The sequence below is a fragment of the Anomaloglossus baeobatrachus genome, chromosome 5 (assembly GCF_048569485.1).
Source record: "Anomaloglossus baeobatrachus isolate aAnoBae1 chromosome 5, aAnoBae1.hap1, whole genome shotgun sequence".
Taxonomy (NCBI): Eukaryota; Metazoa; Chordata; class Amphibia; order Anura; family Aromobatidae; genus Anomaloglossus; species Anomaloglossus baeobatrachus.
The window spans coordinates 526392109-526414980 of NC_134357.1; the positions used below are offsets into that span (position 1 = coordinate 526392109).

Here is a 22872-nt window from a genome sequence, read left to right on the forward strand (position 1 = left end):
TGCCACGGCTGTGGCTTACATCAACAGTCAGGGAGGAACGCGCAGTAGGGCAGCGATGAAAGAAGTATCCAGGATTCTTCTTGGGCAGAGATGCACATTCCCATCATTTCAGCTGTCCATATTCCGGGGGTAGACAACTAGGCCGCAGACTTTCTCAGCAGCCAAGGTCTAGCGGCAGGGGAATGGTCCCTCCACGACGAAGTGTTCCATCAGATCACTCTTCGTTGGGGACTCCCAGATGTGGATCTCATGGCTTCTTGGATGAACGCCAAAATACATCCCTTCATATCCCGGTCGAGAGACCCGTTAGCGCTCGGCTCCAACGCTCTAGTCTTTCCGTGGTCGCAGTTTCGCCTACCCTACATCTTCCCTCCGTTTCCTCTCATTCTGAGAGTAATCAAGAAAATCAAAGTGGGGGGAATCCCGGTGATCCTCATGGCCCCGGACTGGCCCAGGAGAGCCTGGTACCCAGAGCTTCTCAAACTTCTCAGCGACACTCCCTGGCGTCTCCCTGGCCGCCCGGATCTTCTGTCGCAAGGTCCAATATTCCACCAGAATACAGCACAGCTGCATTTGACGGCGTGGCGCTTGAATCGTTGATTCTAGCCAAGTCGGGTCTGTCTTCTAAGGTAGTTCATACCATGCTTAATGCTCGGAAGCCCTCCTTCGCCAGTATCTATCACAGGACCTGGAAGACCTATCTTTCCTGGTGTGACCGTCATAATCGGTCGCCCCTTGCCTTTTCCATCCCTAATGTTCTTGCCTTTCTGCAAGACGGTCTGGACTCGGGACTGGCTCTCAGTATCCTTAAGGGACAAGTTTCTGCCTTGTCATTTTTCCAGAAGCAGCTGGCTTCTCGTCCTCAGGTCCGTACCTTTCTTCAAGGGGTAGTGCATTTGGTCCCTCCTTATCGCCACCCCTTAGATCCCTGGGATCTGAATTTGGTTCTCGGAGCTCTTCAGCTTCCTCCATTCGAACCTCTGAGAGAAATCTCTCTTCAACGACTGTCTTGGAAGGTTGCCTTTTTAGTCGACATTACCTCTATCAGGCGAGTGTCCGAACTGGCGGCCCTTTCCTGTCGCTCACCTTACCTGATATTCCATCATGATAAGGTGGTCATTCGGCCTTCCCCCACTTTTCTTCCGAAGGTCGTATCTTTTTTCCACTTAAACGAGGACATTATGTTGCCGTCATTCTGCCTGGCCCCGGTCCACTCCTTTGAAAAAGCCCTTCACACTCTGGATCTCGTCAGGGCTCTGCGGATCTACATCTCCAGAACAGCGCCGTTGCGCAAGTCCGATGCACTCTTCGTCCTCTCAGAAGGACACAAAAAGGGCAACCAGGCTTCTAAATCCACGATTTCTTGATGGATCTGGACTGCCATCTGCGAGGCATACAAAGCACGAGGTTTTGTTCCTCCTCAATCTGTGCGAGCCCACTCTACGCGAGCAGTGGGTGCTTCCTGGGCTATCCGCCATCAGGCTTCGGCGGCCCAACTTTGCAAGGCCGCTGCCTGGTCCAGTGTGCACACGTTTACAAAATTCTACAGAGTGCATACGCATACCTCTGCGGATGCTGCTCTTGGAAGACAAATCCTTCAGGCGGCAGTGGCCCATTTATAAGTGGCCACTGCTCGGTTTTTTACAGTGTTTTGATATATGTTCACTGCAGTTGCAGTCGTTAGTCAGCTCTTAGTCTGATGTTATACACTGTTAATAGTTCAGTCCCCACCCAGGGACTCCTTTGGGACGTCCCACTGTCTGTGTCCCCCAATGAAAAGGCGAGAAAGGAAATGACATTTTTGTGTACTCACCGTAAAATGTCTTCCTTGGAGCCTTTCATTGGGGGACACTGCTCCCGCCCTTGTGGTTTTGGTTGTCCTTCTCCTACTGCTTTTACACCAAACTGAGCTAGTTTCCTGCCTAGCTAGGGTATATGCTGTGGGGGGAGGAGCTAACAGTTTTTCAAATCTAGTGTCCTGCTTCCTGGAGACATCATAATACCCACTGTCTGTGTCCCCCAATGAAAGGCTCCAAGGAAGACATTTTACGGTGAGTACACAAAAATGTCATTTTTGGCGTATGGAATTTTTTTGCTGCTATGCCATTTACCAATCAGATTAATTGATTTTATATTTTGATCGGGCATTTCTGAAAGCGGAGATACCAAATATGTGTATATTTTTGTATTTTTTTAACCCTTTAATTTTCAATGGGGTGAAAGGGGGGTGATTTGAACTTTGATGTTTTTATTATTTTTTAAATTTTTTAAAACTTTTTTTAATTTTTTTTTTATTTTACTAGTCCCCCTAGGGGGCTATAGCGATCAGCAATCTGATCGCTCTGCCATATCTCCAGATCACAGGTATAGAGCTAAGATCTGCAGATATGCTGCTTTACTTTCAATGCCGGCAGTATTCCAGCGTTGAGAGTAAATGATTCATGTTAGCTACAGGCGTCATCACATGACCCTGTGCTACCATGGCAACCACCGGACGTCACATGATCATATCACGTGACTTTCGATGGGGGCAGGGTAAGTCAGCATAATGGCGGCGCACATATACATCTCGCTGCCAGATTTTGGCAGCGAGATGTAAGGGGTTAAAGGGAACCTGTCATCAGAAATTTAGCTTGAAACCTAAAAGTTTCCCCCTCTGCAGCTCCTGGGCTGCATTCTAGCAATGTTCCTGTTGTTTATATGGCCCCTTTCTGACCAAAATAAAAACTTTATAAAGTGGTACCTTTTTGTATTCAAATCTTGATAATAGTACATGGGGGCGGGCTCTCTGGTGGCCGTTAGTCTGCCTCCTGTCGCTTTAGGCCGCCCCCATCGCTCCATTCCTTACTTCAGGACGTCGCCCACTGTGCCCGAGGTGCCGCGCACGAGAGGACCGCTAGTCACGTGTGTCGCAGGCACGAGACTATGGGCGGTGCTGTGATTGCATCGCAAGTGCCCGCCCATCATCTCGTGCACGCTCTCCCCTCTGCCTCCAGCGTTCTGTGGAAGCGCTGACCAGATGACCCGACGGTGGAACGGTCTGCGCAGAACGGTGGAGGCAAAGGGAAAAGGGCGGGCACGAGATGATGGGCTGGTTCTTGCGATGCAATCACAGCGCCGCCCATAGTCTCGTGCCTGCGACACACGTGACCAGCGGTCCTCGCGTGCGCGGCACCTCGGGCGCAGTGGGCGGCGTCCTGAAGTATGGAATGGAGCGATGGGGGACGGCCTAAAACGACAGGAGGCAGACTAACGGCCACCAGAGAGCCCGTCCCCGTGTACCATTATCAAGATTTGAATACAAAAAGGTACCACTTTATTAAGTTTTTATTTTGGTCAGAAAGGGGGCACATAAACAACAGGAACATTGCTAGAATGCAGCCCAGGAGCTGCAGGGGGGGAAACTTTTAGGTTTCAAGCTAAATTTCTGATGACCGGTTCCCTTTAAAGGAGTTGTCCGACATTAGCTTACCAAACATTTTTGAGTTTATCTGTGCTGTATTGTCATATAAAACACCCCTACATTGTTCTTTTTTGTTTTCTAACTTCTTTTGTTCCTCTTGAATTATGACTTTCTCTGCAGCTCCTTGTTTACATTCAGCTTCAGCAAACTGACCTCTTCCTGTGCCACACCTCCCAGTCCGCCCGCCCTCAGTGTCCAGACTCACCCCCTGCACACACATTCCCTGTCAGTATTCTGCCCCAGCACCTGACCTGTTATCACTCTAGCATTGGAAATAACAGCCCCACATCGGGCTCTGCGCCCGACACACACATCGAGCTCTGCGCCCCCACACACAACGGGCTCTGCAACCCCACACACACAAACGGCGCTCTGTACTGACCCCCCCCACCATCGTTCTGTACCGACCCCTATCCCCATAGAAAACACATGTAGACTACATTCTAATGACTGTTCCGTTTTTGCGGTCCGCAAAAAAACGGTCCGTTTTTTTCATGGATGCATCCGTGTCATCCTTGTGCCTTCCGTTTTTTTGCGGACCACAAAAAACGGAAGCAGCAAGAAAGATAAATAGATGAGTAGATATATAGACGGATAGATAGATATAGAGACAGAGAGATAGAGGGATGGATGAATGAATGAATGAATGAACGAACAGAGGGATAGATAGATATAGAGACAGAGAGATAGACGGATGAATGAATGGGATAGATAGATAGATAGATAGATGAGAAAGACCTATATAATGTCCTACCCCCCTGCATATTCTAAGCTGGCACCCTTTAGTGATTTTCATGTGGCACTAAAGGGTGCTTAGCCTTGTATTTAGCCAAAAAATAAATAATTAAAAAAAAAACGACGTGGGGTCCCCCCCATCTTTTGTAGCCAGCTAGGGTAAAGCAGACGGCTGCAGCCTACAAACCACAGCTGGCAGCTTCACCTTGGCTGGTAATCCAAAACAGAGGGCACCTCACGCTGTTATTTTAAATTATATAAATAATTTAAAACAAAAAACGTGGGGTTCCCCCCCCCCAAATTGGATCACCAGCCAAGTTAAAGCGGACAGCTGTGGTCTGGTATTCTCAGACAAGGGAGGTCCACCGTTATTGGACACTCCCCAGCCTAAAAATAGCAGGCTACAGCCGCCCCTGAAGTGACGCATCCATTAGATGTGCCAATCCTGACGCTTCGCCCTAACTCATCCCATTACCCTGGTGCGGTGGCAAATGGGGTAATATACGGGGTTGATGCCAGATGTGTAATGTCACCTGGCATCAAGCCCAGCAGTTGGTGATGTCACGCGTCTATCAGATACCCGACATCACCAACCCAGTCAGTAATAAAAAAAAAATAGACAACAAAAAAAGTTTTATTTGAAAAAACACTCCCCAAAACATTCCCTCTTTCACCAATTTATTGAAAAGAACAATAAAATCAGGGTCCGGCGTAAACCAATAAGGGGGTCCCACGACATCCATACCATAGTCAATGTCCCAGTCAATGAAGAACAGAATGTTCCCCATTGTCTGGGAGACCAGTGCAGTGACCTGAGCTAACATCAATAGGTCAGCCCAGGTCACTGCAGGGGATGACGAGCGCTGATTTCAGGAGGTTAGATGAGATCATTACCTGCAGTGACGATCTCCTGCTCACCTGATGTCACTGCCTTCTATGCCCGCCGCGTTCTCAGCAGTATCGCGAGAGCCCGTGACGTCACCACTAGTGACAGTCTCGGGCCGCCCGCGAGACGTGACGTGGAACGCGGCAGGAATAGAAGGCAGTGACAGCGCTGACGTCGGCAGAGGAGGAGATCGTCACAGCAGGTAATGATCTCATCTAACCTCCTGACGGCAGCGCTCATTATCCCCGCGGCTGCACGCACTGTGAGAAGCTGCTGATACACTGCAGTGCGAGCAGCCGCGGGGATGGCAGGGAGCGGGACACAGACTGCACGGGCACTCCTGCTATCCTAAGCATTGTAAGCAGGGGGCCCGGTGCTGCCGGTGACACCGTGGGCGGGGAGAGTACGGGGTGCGGGAGAATGTGTAAGAGGGTGCAGGGAAGGGGGGCGGGGACTCACGCACTGTACAGCCCAGCAGGGCGGCAACAAGCTGTTCCCAGATTTGCATGTCAACATGGTCCTGCCCATGTTGACATGAAATGACCAGAAGCAGCAAAATCGCGGCAGGAGCGGTCACATGACCACTCTGAGCCGGGGGAGAGGGGCTGACAGCAGGGCAGGTAAGTGCTCACTATCTACTTACCTGCCCCATTGTAGCGCAATAGGGTAATAATAATAAAAAAACTCAAAATAAGCCAGATAACCCCTTTTAATAGTCGCGGGTGGAAGCGATTCTACCTGCGACTAGCAGGCACACATGTCAGCTGTTGAAAACAGCTGATATGTGTAGATCGCCACCGCCTGCCCACGGGGGGCGGGGATTAACCGCACACGATCCATGACGTACCCAGTACGTCATGGGTCGTTAAGCGGTTAATAATGCTAATAAACCTTTTACTTCTGTTCCTAAAAAACGGGATTATTAACCAGCCATATTATGACCAAGAAATCTGCTATTTCTTAGACCTTGCAGACATTTATACATTGATGAGCAAAAGGGTAACAATGTTTATAACTTTAGACTTTCTGACTCCATATCTCACCATGCACTACAGTTTCGAATATGAGACTACCTTCATTTTACAATCAATCATCTTGGCTATCTCATACATAAATTTAACTTGCAACTATTTAGCATATGATTAGTTATGCAGATTCTTATTACATCACTGCATTGTTACTGTTTCTCCTAAAAATCTAAAATTTAATTTATTATTTTTAGTGATGGACGAGCTCTAAAATGCTCGGGTACTCGGTACTCGAGCAGAGCAGGTGAGATGCTCTAAAAGGGCTCAACTTGAGTAATAAGTATTATGGAAGTAAGTGAGTGGGTAGTTCTTCTCTCTGCCCACTTACAGCCAGCCATAAACAAAGCATTTTTGGGGGAATGTTCTCATTCAAATTCAATCATGTCTCTAATAATATCTGATCTCCGGTATTTTCTACACCTTCAAAATGTTGCTGCATACTGGTCTACTCACTTGACTTAGCTTTTTCCTCAACTCTACCCATAAGTGTTTGATTGGGTTGAGGTCTGGGGATTGTGGGGGCCAATTCAGGACCGCTACTTTATTGTCACTGAACCATTTTTTTTTCGGCAGTCTCGATGTATGTTTTGCTTGTTGACCGGCCGGAACACTGTTTCGTCCTTTTCATACCTACAGTACTCGACTGTACGAAGTAACTCATCTTGTAGTATACTCACCTATAGATCAGGATTGAGACCACCATTGATCCTCGTCAAGTATCCAATACCTTCGGCTCTGAATCAACCCCATATCATCAGGTTTCCTCCACGGAACTTGACAGATCCTTCAATTTCTGTAAAGGTGGCTTTACACGCTACGATATCGCTAATGCGATCTCGTTGGGGTCACGGAATTTGTGACGCACATCTGTCCGCTTTAGCGATGTCGTTGTGTGTGACACCTATGAGCGATTTTGAATCATCGCAAAAACGTTCAAAATCGTCATCGGTGACATCATCCCCTCTTCCCAATTATCGTTGCTGCTGCAGTAACGATGTTGTTCGTCGTTCCTGTGGCACCACACATCGCTACGTGTTACACCGCTGGAGCGACAAACATCTCCTTACCTGCGTCCCGCTCGCAATGAGGAAGGAAGGAGGTGGCCGGGATGTTCGTCCCGCTCATCTCCGCCCCTCCGCTTTGATTGGGCGGCCGCTTAGTGATGTCGCTGTGACGCTGAACGAACCGCCCCCCTTAGAAAGAAGGCGGTTCGCCGGTCACAGCGACATCGCTAGGCAGGTATGTGCTTGTGACACTGCCGTAGCGATAATGTTCGCTACGGCAACGATCACCACATATCGGCCTAACGAAGGGGGCGGATGCAATCGCGCTCGACATCGCCAGCAAATGCTAGCGATGTTGCAGCGTGTAAAGCACCCCTTAGACTCTTTTTTTTTTTTTTTCTTCCCCTTTTGTTTTTTCCAAACCCATTTGCACCCATCAGGTCCTAGTCTATTGACTTTCGCCTCATCGCTCTAAATCACCCATTTTCATTCTGCTATTGTCCACTTTTAGTACAGTTTTGCAAACTCTATCCAACGCTTATAACGATATGAAGTTGAGGCTTCTTCCCTTTTTTCGGGCCACCATTCCAGGCTTGTGTAATGTGTGTGGCGTGGTGCTTGCATGGACATCTGTGATCTCACTATTATGACGTAAATGAGCCACTTCCACTGCCATGTTTGTCGTGCCAGAACTGATAGACATTGTGATCAGCCAACTTATTAACCCCACTATTTTGCCTGGATGTCCACTTCTTGGCTTTTAAATGGATGAACGGGCTTCGTTTTGTATTTTTCCAACTATCATGGCTCTCACATGATGCAGTTTGGCAATTTTTTTTGGCCATGAAACCACTATCGATAAGCTTGATGATGCTGTTTCTATTTTCTTGTGAAATTTTCTTCATGGCTGCTCCTAGATTCGAACCATTGATCTTTCACTTGGGAATCAACCTGATAACACACTGAGATATTAGGGAACAGGTTGTTATTTGTAGTATAAAGGAAAAAAAAGATTTTCCACCAGGAGCAAAATAGTAACAATGCAGAGTGACGACAAGAATTTGCATAACTAGTTATATACTAAATAGCTGCAAGTCAAATTTCTCTAAATAGGCAAGATGATTAAAAATGAAATTAGTTTCATGTTCGAAGCTGTAGCAGATGGTGAGATATGGAGCTTGAAATTCAAAAGCTCAAAATATTGTTGCCCTTTTGCTCGTCAGTGTATATACAGTAGGGAAAATAAGTATTTGATACACCAATGACTTTGCAAGTTTTCCCACATACAGAGAATGGAGAGGTCTGCAACTTTTATCATAGGTACACTTCACCTGTGACACAGGATCCCCCCCAAAAAATCCATAAAATCCCATTGTGTGATTTTTAAATAATTAATGTGCATTTTATTGCATGAAATAAGTATTTGATACAATAGAAAAACAGAACTTAATATTTGGCACAGAAACCTTTGTTTGCAATTACAGAGGTCAGATGTTTTCCGTAGTTCTTGACCAGGTTTGCACAGACTGCAGCAGAGATTTTGGTCCACTCCTCCATATAGATCTTCTCCAGATCTTTCAGGTTTTGGGGTTGTCACTGGGCAACATTGAGTTTCAGCTCCCTCCAAAGATTTTTCTTTTGGGTTAAGGTCTGGAGACTGTCTAGGCCACTCCAGGACATTGAAATGCTTCTTACAGAGTCACTCCTTAGTTTCCCTGGTTGTGTGATTCGGTTCTTTTTCATGTTGGAAAACCAAGCCATGACCCATCTCAGTGCTCTTACTGAGGGAAGGAGTTTGATGGCTAAAATTTAGTGATACATGACCCCATCCATCCTCTCTTCAATACAGTGAAGTTATCATGTCCCCTTTGCAGAAAAGCACCCCAAAGGTATGCTGTTTCCACCCTTGTGCTTCACGGTTGGGACTGTGTTCTTGAGATTGTACTTCTCCTCAGTCTTCCTCCAAACACGGTGAGTGGATTTGATACAAAAAGTTCTATTTTGGTCTCATCTGACCACATGACCTTCTCCCATGCCTCCTATGGATCATGCAGATGGTCACTGGCGAACTTCAAATGGGCCTGGACATGTGCTGGCGTAAGCAGTGGGACCTTTTGTGCCCTGCAGGATTTTAATGCATGACGATGTAGTGTTACTCATGGTAATCTTTGAGACTGTTGTCCCAGCTGTCTTCAAGTTGTTAACCAGGTCCTCACTTGTAGTTCTGGGCTGATTCCTGAATTTTTTTTCAGAATCGTCCTTACTCCACCAGGCGAGATAAATCATGGAGCCCCAGACCGAGTAAGATTAACAATCATCTTGTGTTTCTTCCATTTTCTAATAATTGCGCCAACAGTTGTTGTCTTCTTACTATGCTGCTTGCCCATTGTCCTATAGCCTAATTTAGCCTCGTGCACGTCTACAATTTTGTTCCTGATGCTCTTAGACAGTTTTTTGGTCTTGGTCATGGTGGAGAGGGTGGTGTGGGATTGATTGTGTCTTTTATACAGGTAATGAGTTCAAACAGGTGCAATTAAGACAGATAATGAGTTCAGCATAGGATGGTTTCTTAAAGAACAAAATAACAGGTCTGTGAGAACCAAAATTCTTGCTGGTTGGTAGGTGATCAAATACTTAGTTCATGCAAAAAAAATGCTAATTAATTATCTAAAAATCATATCTGATTTTATATTTTTTTTGGCGGGGGGGCGGCTTCTGTTTGTCACAGTTGAAGTGAACTTATGCTAAAAATTACAGACCTCTCCATTCTTTGTAGATGGGAAAACTTGCAAAATCGGCAGTGTATCAAATACTTATTTACTCCACTGTACATATGTTTGGGTATTATGAAATGTTCAAGTATTCTAAGCTTTGAACCATTATACAATTTGTATTTGGCATTGTTTTAACGAATTCTAAAGACGCGGTCCCATGAGTAACAGGAAATGCCTTAATAACATACTAATATGTCATGACATAAGTGTTTTATCATGAGGCTTTGTTTCACATATTTTTCAACTTTTATTGAATTTGAGTTTAGCTACGTGGCGTTCAATTTGTATGGAAATGTTTGCATAGAAATGTTAAAAAAAAAATAATAAAATATGACCATATTTCACATAAATACAAATTTTATTCTTGGCAGGTGATTGTATAAATAACTCAGAAGGACACATAATAGCTTCAGATTTTAAAGAAGATCATGGTATAACACAAGATGCATATGAAGAGCAGACTACTATCCAAGATATACCAAGAGCCCTTCACAGTGCAAATCTATCATCTAATCGTTTTCAACAAATCCTATCTCCTGATTCATTACAGACTGTTATGTCCTGTTTAGAGTATGGAGGATGTTTTAGCTGTCAATTGAAACTTATCAGAAATGAGGGAATTCAAAGAGGAGAAAAGACTTTTTCGTGCTTAGAATGTAAGAAATGTTTTCCTCGGAAATCAAAACGAAAAACTCAAGCAGGGGAAAGGCCATTTTCCTGCTCAGAATGTGGGAAATTTTTTAAACATAAGTCATATCTTGCTATACATCAGAGAATTCACACAGGGGAGAAGCCATTTATATGTGCCGAATGTGGGAAGTGTTTTAACCAACAAGCACATCTTTTTGTGCATCAGAAAATACACACAGGAGAAAAGCCATATTCATGTTTTGAATGTGGGAAAAGTTTTTCTCAGAAATCAAAACTAATTGACCATCAAATAACACACACAGGTGAGAAACCATTTTCATGTGCAGAATGTGGGAAATGTTTTAAACAAAAGTGGAGTCTTGTTACACATCAGAGAACTCACACAGGGGAGAAGCCGCACTCATGCACAGAATGTGGGAAGTGTTTTAACTTAAAATCTGTTCTTGCTAAGCATATGAGAAGTCACACAGGAGAGAAACCATATTCATGCTTAGAATGCGGGAGATGTTTTTCTTGGAAGTCACATCTTGTTGATCATCAAAAAACTCATACAGGGGAGAAACCGTTTTCATGCTCAGAATGTGGTAAACGTTTTTCTCGGAAATCAAATCTTGTTGACCATCTAAAAACTCACACAGTGCAAGTGCCATTTTGATGTTGAAGGACAAGTCTGTTCTGATGCTCAGAATGTGGGAAGTGTTTTAACCAAAACTCATCTTGCTAAGCATCAGACAAGTCATCCAGGAGAGAAGCCATTTTCATGCTTAGAATGAGGGAAATCTGTTTCTAGGGAATAAAAAATATTTAAAGATGTGACATTTCATATTCATGTCCTAAATATGGTAACTATTTAATAGCGAACTCAAAACTGGTTAGTAGAGATAATGGATATAATTGAATCAAATGAGTGCTGAATAGTTAGTAATTCACTGCACATGACGAATTTAAAGAATCTGTGATTTGCAAATCACCTTAGCCATCCACCAGTATTTTACACAATCAGATAGTGTAGGCTCCCATAACCTTGGGCTCGGCTGTGCAGACTTGCCTATAATTCCTTGCATATATCACATCTCTTGCCCAGCCAATCTGGAGGTATTATCATAGCCTTTATAAAATCAGAAGCAGGGAAAGCAGCAGTCATTTTGTGGTGGATCTAGATATTGAGAAGACATCATAGCTTGGCCACAGGGAAAGGACTGGCTGTGATACATCACTCTGGTTATAATGCTGTTGCTGCATTTCAGCTACACTTCTTTTATTTTTTGTACTCATGCAAAAGTAGACCATGTACGCTACTATGTGTTTTAAACCCATCTTATTAGTCAGATTTGAAGTACATACACGCCACACCAATTCTGCAGTTGTTGTGTTTTGGATGTACCATGTACTAGGCATTTCTTAGTCCTTTTATTGAAGGGGGGAATTATTCAAAACTGTGACAAAAGTTAATTATTAAAAAAAAGTATACAAAATGAAGCAAAAAAAGGACAATTAACGGGGTAATGTAAAAAACAAAAATATGGCATCTAGAGATACGAATGTGGGAGTCGTAAGCAGTCGCACAACCACTGGCTCAAGCTGTTGGGCAGTATTGCTACCAAACAATGGTGAAAATTGCTCTCCTGTGTCTCCAGAAAGCGGGATATTACACAGGAATTGGGAGATGTTATGAAATATAAGAAATGGTACTCATCTTATTACAGCAGGATGATATTGCTTCTGCCAGTGACACTGTCAACTTGAATTCCATCAATGACATCTCTCTGTTTTGATCCCCAATCCCTACAGCCATAACAGAAGATATTTCACAAGTTCTTTCAGTTGATTTACTGGATGAGTTGAACAGCGGATTTAACTTTGGTGAAGAATATGACTCAAATGTGTAGCTCTGTTGGTGGTGGTAATGGTGGTAGTAGTAGTAGTGTTCGCACTGGTAGCTGTGCTGGTAGCATCAATATCATTGTCACTGATAGACTTGGTGATAGTGGCACTCTGAGTCAGGCAAAATCTAGAGGGGTGAATCAGAATAGGGGCCGGGATCTTAGAATATTTCCAAAACTAAATAATTTGTCAGCTGGGGGCGGGATGACGATGATTGTGCTGTGGACAAGATCTGGGATCTAGAACGGAGTGTTGTGGTGACAGGGAGAAGTGAAATTCCACAGGCATGGGACAAGGCTGATAGTCAGTGTGAAATTAATGATGACTAATATACTTGTTATGATATTGAAATGTCACAGAGGAGGAAATGAAACAAATGGGGTTCTTGATCATGCTGATGAGGTTGGCATACTGCATACCCAATTAAACTGGGCTGTATCATTAGTAGCAAAGCAAAGGGATGATTGTTGGGTAGCCACGATTTTGGACTCCTAAAATAAAAGAAAAATGGGGCGTTTTTACAACTTTTGAAAGATGGTCAAAATTGATGTATTAGTGGGATAAACTGTCTTCACTGATCATATATCTGACAAAGAGACTCCTCTCCACTCCCAACAGAGTCAACACCTCTCCACTGTTTCAAGGCTATTGCTAAAACAAATTGCCAAAGCATTAACAGCAATTACAGTATATATAAGATGGACTAGATGTTTTATTAGCTGCTGCACCAACCTGATGCTATGTTCTTTTTCCAACATAAACCCTGAGCTCTAACCGCATGGGTTAGCAATTTTTGACCAGTGGCAAGAAATGTGAGGATTTTTCACTCACCTAAGGCTGGTTTCACATCAGCGTTTTTCTGCCGCACTGCCGCATCCGGGACAAGTACAGTACAGTTCAATACAGTCCACAGACAGTGCGGCAAGCCCCGGTCATATGCTGTCACATGCTCCGGTCACATGGTCGCATGTGCCCGGAGCTTGCCAGTGAACTGTATTGAACTGTACTACGCTTATGCCGGATCTGGCAGTGCGGCAGGAAAACGCTGATGTGAAACCAGCGTAAGGCTGACACCAATAATTAGATGAGCTTTAGCATCTGCCTGTCTGTCCTCTATGTTCCATTCAGTTTAATGCCTACAGTCCCTGTGCAGTATGTTCTCATATTGTAGTTTGCTATGTCATGGCTAAGAACTTGTAAAATGTGTATGCTAGTATGGTTATTGTGTGTGTTTTTGTGATTTTTAACTTACTGCATGTGAGTTTTTAATGGATTAGTAATTAATTATAACTTTTTAATGATCCGGAAGATGAGTATTGTGGCTTCATTTTTTTCTTTGGTTCAATACAATATGATGCCCGTTTTCCGTTCGGGTTTATTCCACTCCATCTCCCGAATAAATCATATAATATGTTTTTGGAAGATTACCGTATATATATTTGAATACAAGTCGACCCGAGAATAAGCCAAGGCACCTAATTTTACCACAAAAAAACTGGGAAGACTTATTGACTTGAGTATACGCCTAGGGTGAGAAATGCAGCAGCTAATGGTAAATTTCAAAAATAAAAATAGATACCAATAAAATGTAATGTGCCCATCCTTGTCCCCCCTTGTAGTAATGTGCCCATATTGTCCTCTGTAGTAATGTCATCATTCCGGCGGGGCACACACACACACACACACACACACACACACACACACACACACACACACACTCACTCACAATTATTCTCACCTGTCCTCCGTTCCCGTAGTGCCCTCTTACCTACTTCTTCCGGACCGCAGGCACAGTAGACCCCTCAATGATCGTGGCTGGTGCAGGGGCCATCGCTGTTGATGTCAGCACTATACTTCAGTTAAATGCTTTGCAGCGCCGCAAAGTGAAATAAAATGCTAAAGACAACAGCAGTGGTTCCTACAGCGGCCGTGATCATCGAGGGGTCTATGTGCCTTCGGTCCGCAAAAAGCAGGTAAAAGGGCATCACAGGAACAGAGGACAGGTGAGAATAATTTTTTGTGGGACCCTCAACTTGAGTATAAGCCGAGGTAGGCATTTTCAGCATAAAAAAATGGGTTGAAATACTTGGCTTATATTCGAGTATATACGGTATATCTTAAACAGTGTCGAAAGCCATACACGCCCAGACATCTTATGCCTTCTTATCGTATTCTTTTCTGTGGTGTTGCTGTTGCTACCCCTGACAATAGACAACTACACATCCCCTACCAACCCTTTTTGTTCTATAGCCATACTGAACATACCCTACAGAAAGTAGAAATAATAAAAGAACTGAAATGCTTCTAAAAAAAGGGACAAATTTGGAACATTTTTATTTTAAAAGCTTAAAAAATTCAAAAGTGCAGTGTTTTATTAAACACTCTATTTACTACCTTTTACAATTTATTTACTCATAGCCATATATACAGTCATATGAAAAAGTTTGGGCACCCCTATTAATGTTAACCTTTTTTCTTTATAACAATTTGGGTTTTTGCAACAGCTATTTCAGTTTCATATATCTAATAGCTGATGGACTGAGTAATATTTCTGGATTGAAATGAGATTTATTGTACTAACAGAAAATATGCAATCCGCATTTAAAAAAAAAATTGACCGGTGCAAAAGTATGGGCACCTCAACATAAAAGTGACATTAATATTTTGTAGATCCTCCTTTTGCAAAAATAACAGCCTCTAGTCGCTTCCTGTAGCTTTTAATGAGATCCTGGATGAAGGTATATTTGACCATTTCTGTTTACAAAATAATTCCAGTTCAGTTAAGTTTGTTGGTCGCCGAGCATGGGCAGCACGCTTCAAATCATCCCACAGATTTTCAATGATATTCAGGTCTGGGGACTGGGATGGCCATTCCAGAACTTTGTAATTGTTCCTCTGCATGAACGCCTGAGTAGATTTGGAGCGGTGTTTTGGATCATTGTCTTGCTGAAATATCCATCCCCTGCGTAACTTCAACTTCGTCACTGATTCTTGCACATTATTGTCAAGAATCTGCTGATACTGAGTTGAATCCATGCGACCCTCAACTTTAACAAGATTCCCGGTGCCGGCATTGGCCACACAGCCCCAAAGCATGATGGAACCTCCACCAAATTTTATTGTGGGTAGCAAGTGCTTTTCTTGGAATGCCGTGTTTTTTGCCTCCATGCATAACGCCTTTTTGTATGACCAAACCACTCAATCTTTGTTTCATCAGTCCACAGGACCTTCCAAAATCTAACTGGCTTGTCCAAATGTGCTTTTGCATACCTCAGGCGACTCTGATAGTGGCGTGTTTGCAGAAATGGCTTCTTTCGCATCACTCTCCCATACAGCTTCTCCTTGTGCAACGTGCGTTGTATTGTTCACTGATGCACATTGACACCATCTGCAGCAAGATGATGCTGCAGGTCTTTGGAGGTGGTCTGTGGATTGTCCTTGACTGTTCTCACCATTCTTCTTCTCTGCCTTTCTGATATTTTTCTTGGCCTGCCACTTCTGGGCTTAACAAGAACTGTACCTGTGTTCTTCCATTTCCTTACTATGTTCCTCACAGTGGAAACTGACAGTTTAAATCTCTGAGACAACTTTTTGTATCCTTCCCCTGAACAACTATGTTGAATAATCTTTGTTTTCAGATCATTTGAGAGTTGTTTTGAGGAGCCTATGATGCCACTCTTCATAGGAGATTCAAATAGGAGAACAACTTGCAAGTGGCCACCTTAAATACCTTTTCTCATGATTGGATACACCTGCCTATGAAGTTCAAAGCTCAATGAGGTTACAAAACCAATTTAGTGCTTTAGTAAGTCAGTAAAAAGTAGTTAGGAGTGTTCAAATCAAGAAATTGATAAGGGTGCCCATACTTTTGCATCAGTCAAATTTTGTTTAAATGCGGATTGCACATTTTCTGTTAGTACAATAAACCTCATTTCAATCCAGAAATATTACTCAGTCCATCAGTTATTAGATATATGAAACTGAAATAGCTGTTGCAAAAACCCAATTTGTTATAAAGAAAAAAGGTTAACATTAATAGGGGTGCCCAAACTTTTTCATATGACTGTATGTGGAGGTCATTTTAACATTACTAAGGGTGCATTACCACGATCAATATTTGCAGAGTTTTGGAGGCAGCATGCTTCAGCTGTGTACAAAACGCTGCATCGTACAGTACAAGCATAGTGGATGGGATTTCTAGAAATCCCGTGCCCACTGTGCTGTTTTTTTCTGCAGCAAACACTGACCTTTGGTACGTCTTTCCAGACCGCAGCATGTCAATTGTTTGCTGCGGATTTGCATGCGTCCTCCGTAGGGAGTACACAAGCGAAAGACCGTAGCGCACTGAACCCTGTTAGTGGGTACGAGCAGCTGTGGTCTCCTGCGTTCTCATGCGGAGGAGACTCGCGGACCCGCAGGTCAGGACTCACTGCGTCCAAGACGCAGTGAGTCCTGATCGTGGTCACATACCCTAAGGCTGTATTTGCATTGAAAAGCTTGAAAGAGATTCCTTCCGTTCCTAGGAGACAGCAGAATATTATTCACATTTTTTTTTTAGAGTAAATCAAACTTTGCAGCTCTTTTGATGCATAGTACAGTGTCATCGAACTTGTCTCCGGCAAAAAAACAATCTGTGACATTATTGGTCAGTAATTGCAATGGGAACTGTCAGCAATAGATTTTGATGATTTGCTGTCCAAGTGCTTTTAGCATGGCAGAACATTCCTTAGACAACCATTAATAACTTCTTCGATAGCAGCTAAGGTGTGTATTTCTAGCCATGTGGCGCTCATACGCTGTACTGAGTTGATAAATTTTGAATATATTGTTTGCATGTTTTCATTATTTGTACATCAGTAACATGTCTATAGATCTCTGATTTACATAACTTCATGACTTTTCTCACTTGGTGTTGCAATTGAATTAATTACATTGTGCGTGAAGACCAAAATATTTCAGTTTACATAAAATACCAACACTTTCTTGTTTTCGATCCATTTGGTGAGACTACAAATAATCATTATACAATGTGCCTCGTAAGGGCAGAGAGAAATACGCAGGAGCGCAATGAAGGACCATGTGTGGATGACTTAGGAAACATCATCCACATGAAGCAGGGAAAGAGGATGGCGATCACAAGAAGAGAGGCGGCACCAGATCAAAATCAGCAATGCCCACTTGACCAGACCGCTCCACAGGTGAATATAACAAAATCTTTTTTTTTTTTTTTTACTTTTATGCAGTGCTGATTGGGGACCTATATGCAGTATTCGAGAATGGTGTATATAAGAGCTTTCTGCTGGTGGCGCATTTTATGAGGGGAAAAAAACCTTGTGACAGGCTCCCTTTAATAAAATAATACATCCTACCCACATAGATTTCGAAAATGTCTGGTTAATAGAGATGGGCGAACCCGTAGATGTTCAGCGGGTCCGGTCAGATATAAAAAAAAAAAAAAAAGTCAGGTTCGTAACCGGACTTGACCCAAACGTGACCCCAGTTGCCGAACCCTATATAAATCTAAGGAACATGAACTTGAGTGTTTATAAAATTGTTAGAAAGGGCTAGGGGGCTGCAAAAGGAATTGAAAAAATAGGGATTAAAGCAGAACAATTATACTTAAACAGCTGTCAGACTGCTTCTGGATCTACACATTAAACCTCATGAATATGTACGGCTTCCTCTGCCCACCCGCTATGACAGCGTCTGTGATTGGCTGCAGTCAGACTTGGTGTGCTGGTGTCTCTGGTTGCCCTCACAGTAGCTGTCTGGGTCCCATGACTGGAATGTAAAAATAAATAAATAATTGGGAAAAAAATGAGGTAGGGTCTCCTGTTATGATCCGGAACCATGGAAGACCACCACAAATCATTGGCAAAAGGTGACAGGAGCATTGGCAACTAATCTGGCCGCCATCCCCTTACTAACCATCACAACTAGAAGTAGCCGAGGGGTGAACTAACATCCTGTGCACCGCGAACCCAGCCGGAGAACTAACTATCCTAAAAGGTAGGAAAGATGAATAACTCTGCCTCAGAAAATAGACAAGAATAGCTAGCCCCCCAGATTCAAAGACTGCGGTGATATATGAAAAACACAATACACAGGTAGATGACAGGATTAGCAAAAGGTGAGGCCCCCGCTGACTAAAATAGGAAAGGACAGGAAAGGGACTGATGGTGGCCAGAGAAAAACCCTGCAAAATACCAACTTCATGATAGTACAAAAAGGCCCCCAGATCGCACGATCTGAACTCCGTCCTATACCAGGTGCCCTTGTCATACCAATGAACAGAAAACAAGAATCATAACAAAGTCAACAAGCCACAAACACATGGACCCAAAGGAGCTATACTCCACACAGAACTGCAGGAAGTTCCTCAACAATCCACTAAGGGGGAAAATCTCTGCAAGCAAATAAAGTGAAAATAACGACAGCAAATGACAAACCCAGATAAACAAAAGAACCAGACAATAAATAAAGAGCAAGCACTTATCTGGGGAAGATGTGGTGTAGAGCAGGATTAAGCAGGCTGGTGATACAAAGAACAATTGACATCCGGCAACAGCCTGCAATCAGACCAGGATTTAAATAAGCAGAGAGTTAGGGGTGCTTCACACACAGCGAGCTCGCTGCCGAGATCGCTGCTGAGTCACGCTTTTTGTGACGCAGCAGTGACCTCATTAGCGATCTCGCTGTGTGTGACACTGAGCAGCGATCTGGCCCCTGCTGCGAGATCGCTGCTCGTTACACACAGCCCTGGTTCGTTTTCTTCAAAGGCGCTCTCCCGCTGTGACACACAGATCGCTGTGTGTGACAGCGAGAGAGCGACAAATGAAGCGAGCAGGGAGCAGGAGCCGGCGTCTGACAGCTGAGGTAAGCTTGTAACCAAGATAAACATCGGGTAACCAAGGTGGTTACCCGATATTTACCTCAGTTACCAGCCTCCGCAGCTCTCACGCTGCCTGTGCTGCCGGCTCCGGCTCTCTACACATGTAGCTGCTGTACACATCGGGTTAATTAACCCGATGTGTACAGCAGCTAGGAGAGCAAGTAGCCAGCGCTAAGCAGTGTGCGCGGCTCCCTGCTCTCTGCACATGTAGCTGCATTACACATCGGGTTAATTAACCCGATGTGTAATGCAGCTAGGAGAGCAAGGAGCCAGCGCTTAGTGTGCGCGGCTCCCTGCTCCCTGCACACACAGCTAAGCGGTGTGCGCTGGTAACTAATGTAAACATCGGGTAACCATACCCGATGTTTACCTTAGTTACCAGTCGCCGCAGCTTCCAGACGGCGGCTCCGTGCAAGCGCAGCGTCGCTTGCACGTCGCTGCTGGCTGGGGGCTGTTCACTGGTCGCTGGTGAGAGCTGCCTGTTTGACAGCTCACCAGCGACCATGTAGCGATGCAGCAGCGATCCTGACCAGGTCAGATCGCTGGTCGGATCGCTGCTGCATCGCTAAGTGTGAAGGTACCCTTAGCAAAGGAAACACCCACTGCACAACACACCTGGTCCAAGTCCAAACCATTCCTGGCCACCAGAGGGAGCCTCCCAGCAGCCAAAACATAACTAACATTCACAACAGTACCCCCCCTTGAGGAGGGGTCACCGAGCCCTCACCCACGCCACCGGGTCGCTCGGGATGAGCATGATGGAAGGCGCGAACCAACCTGTCCGCATGAATGTCAGAAGCCACAACCCAAGAGTTATCCTCCTGCCCATAACCCTTCCATTTCACAAGGTACTGAAGCTGACGCCTACTGCGACGGGAATCCAGAATTTTTTCAACCTGATACTCCAGATCCCCTTGTACCAAAACAGGGTCAGGAGGCGCTGCTGCAGGAACTGCTGGCTCCACATGTTTCTTCAACAAGGACTTATGGAAGACATTGTGAATCTTAAATGACGCGGGGCAGAGTCAAACGGAAAGTTACAGGGTTAATAATCTTCGAAATCGTATAAGGTCCAATAAATCTGGGCCTAAATTTAGGAGACGGAACTCTCATAGGAATATTTTTAGAGGACAACCACACCATGTCCCCTACTTTAAACCGGGGACCAACAGTCCGACGCCGGTTGGCAAACTTTTGGGCAGTTTCTTGGGACTGAAACAATTTATCCACTACCTGCCCCCAAATCTGCTGCATTCTGTTGACCACCTAATCCACCCCCGGACAGTCAGACGCCTCAAGCTGCCCTGAGAGGAACCTAGGGTGATACCCAAAATTGCAGAAAAAGGGGGACACCAACGTGGTAGAGCTAGCTCTATTGTTAAGGGCAAATTCAGCCAAAGGCAAAAACGAAACCTAGTCATCCTGATCCGCAGAAACAAAACACCGTAAATAGGTCTGGTTAGCCCTTTCAGTCTGACCGTTGGTCTGGGGATGAAACGCCGAGGAGAAAGACAGCTGAACACCCAATTTGGAGCAAAAAATCCTCCAAAACCTGGATACAAACTGCACCCCTCTGTCAGAAACAATGTTTTCGGGAATACCATGCAAACGAACAACATGTTGGAAAAACAAAGGCACCAACTCTGATGAAGACGGCAACTTAGATAGGGGAACCAAGTGGACCATCTTGGAGAATCTGTCACAGATCACCCAAATTACAGTCATTTTCTGAGAGACGGGAAGCTCTGAAATAAAATCCATATAGATGTGCGTCCAAGGTTTCTTAGGTACAGGCAAAGGCAATAATAGCCCACTAGAACGTGAACAACAGGGCTTGGACCTAGAACAAACTCCACACGACTGCACAAAACGACGGACATCTCGGGACAGGGAAGGCCACCAAAAAGAGCGTCTCACAAGATCCCGAGTACCAAAAATGCCAGGATGACCCGCCAAAACAGAGCAATGAACCTCAGAGACAACTCGGTCTCTCCATTGGTCTGGGACAAACAGTTTCCCTGTAGGACGTCTCTCAGGTTTATCCCCCTGAAATTCCGCCAGTGCCAACCGCAGATCAGGCGAAATAGCCGAGAAAACTACACCATCATTCAGGATAGTAGACGGTTCGACAACCTCCAAAGAGTCAGCGCAGAAACTCCTGGAAAGGGCATCGGCCTTAACATTCTTGGTGCCCGGCAAAAAAAGAGACCACAAAATTAAACCGGGTAAAAAACAAAGCCCACCTGGCCTGCTGAGGATTCAACCTCTTGGCCGATTCCAGATAGATGAGATTCTTGTGGTCCGTAAGCACCACAACTTGATGCCTAGCCCCCTCCAACCAATGCATCCACTCTTCAAATGCCCACTTCATAGCCAATAATTCCCGGTTCCCCACATCATAATTCCGTTCAGAAGGAGCAAACGTCCGAGAGAAAAAGGCACAGGGCTTAAGTTTACCCGAAGTAGCGTCTCGTTGAGACAGAACAGCACCTGCTCCGATCTGAGGCATCGATCTCAACTCCGTCCTATACCAGGTGCCCTTGTCATACCAATGAACAGAAAACAAGAATCATAACAAAGTCAACAAGCCAAAAAACACATGGACCCAAAGGAGCTATACTCCACACAGAACTGTAGGGAGTTCCTCAACAATCCACTAAGGGGGAAAATCCCTGCAAGCAAATAAACTGAAAATAACCACAGCAAATGACAAACCCAGATAAACAAAAGAACCAGACAATAAATAAAGAGCAAGCACTTATCTGGGGAAGATGTGGTGTAGAGCAGGATTAAGCAGGCTGGTGATACAAAGAACAACTGGCATCCGGCAACAGCCTGCAATCAGACCAGGATTTAAATAAGCAGAGAGTTAGCAGAGGAAACACCCACTGCACAACACACCTGGTCCAAGTCCAAACCATTCCTGGCCACCAGAGGGAGCCTCCCAGCAGCCAAAACATAACTAACATTCACAACAGTCCCCGGTATTTGATACCCAGCACAGATAAAGCAGGAAGCTGGAAGCTGCAGCCCCCAGATCTGTGCCTTATCTTGACTGTATATCAAAATACGAGGGAACCCCCAAGCCCGGCTTTTTTTTTTTAATTATTATTATTTAAATAATTTAAAAAATGGCCAAGATAAAGCAGACAGCTGTGGGCTGGTATTCCCAGGCTGGTGAGGCCAATAGTTATTGGGCCCTCCCCAGCCTAAAAATAACAGCATGCATCTACACTAGGATTGGCACAGCCATTAGATGCGCTTTACCCAGCTCTTCCCGATTGCCCTGGAGCGGTGGTAATTGGGGTAATATAAGGGGTAAATACCAGCTGTGATTTGTCAAAAAATTACAGCTGCTACAAAGTCCTGGATTAGTAATCGGTAGCGGTCTATGAGACTTTCCCCATCACTAATAATGTAAATAAACACAAAACACAGAAAAAAATCCTTTTTATTCAAAAAACAAAAACCTTTTTTCTCCAATTTATTAACCCCCCAAATCACCCTTGCAGGTATGATGTAATCCACAGACATGAGGTCACACTATGATCTCGG

The 22872-nt window shown here is 44.5% G+C and overlaps 1 protein-coding gene across 1 annotated transcript in view; it reads left to right on the plus strand.

The window, feature by feature from the left end:
• Nucleotides 1–22872, plus strand: part of LOC142312096 (uncharacterized) — a 104513-nt gene that overhangs the window by 44348 nt on the left and 37293 nt on the right. The window contains exon 12 of the mRNA XM_075350975.1: nt 10262–11047. Coding sequence (XP_075207090.1) covers nt 10262–11047 — 786 coding nt within the window. The remainder of the gene's footprint in view (nt 1–10261; nt 11048–22872) is intronic.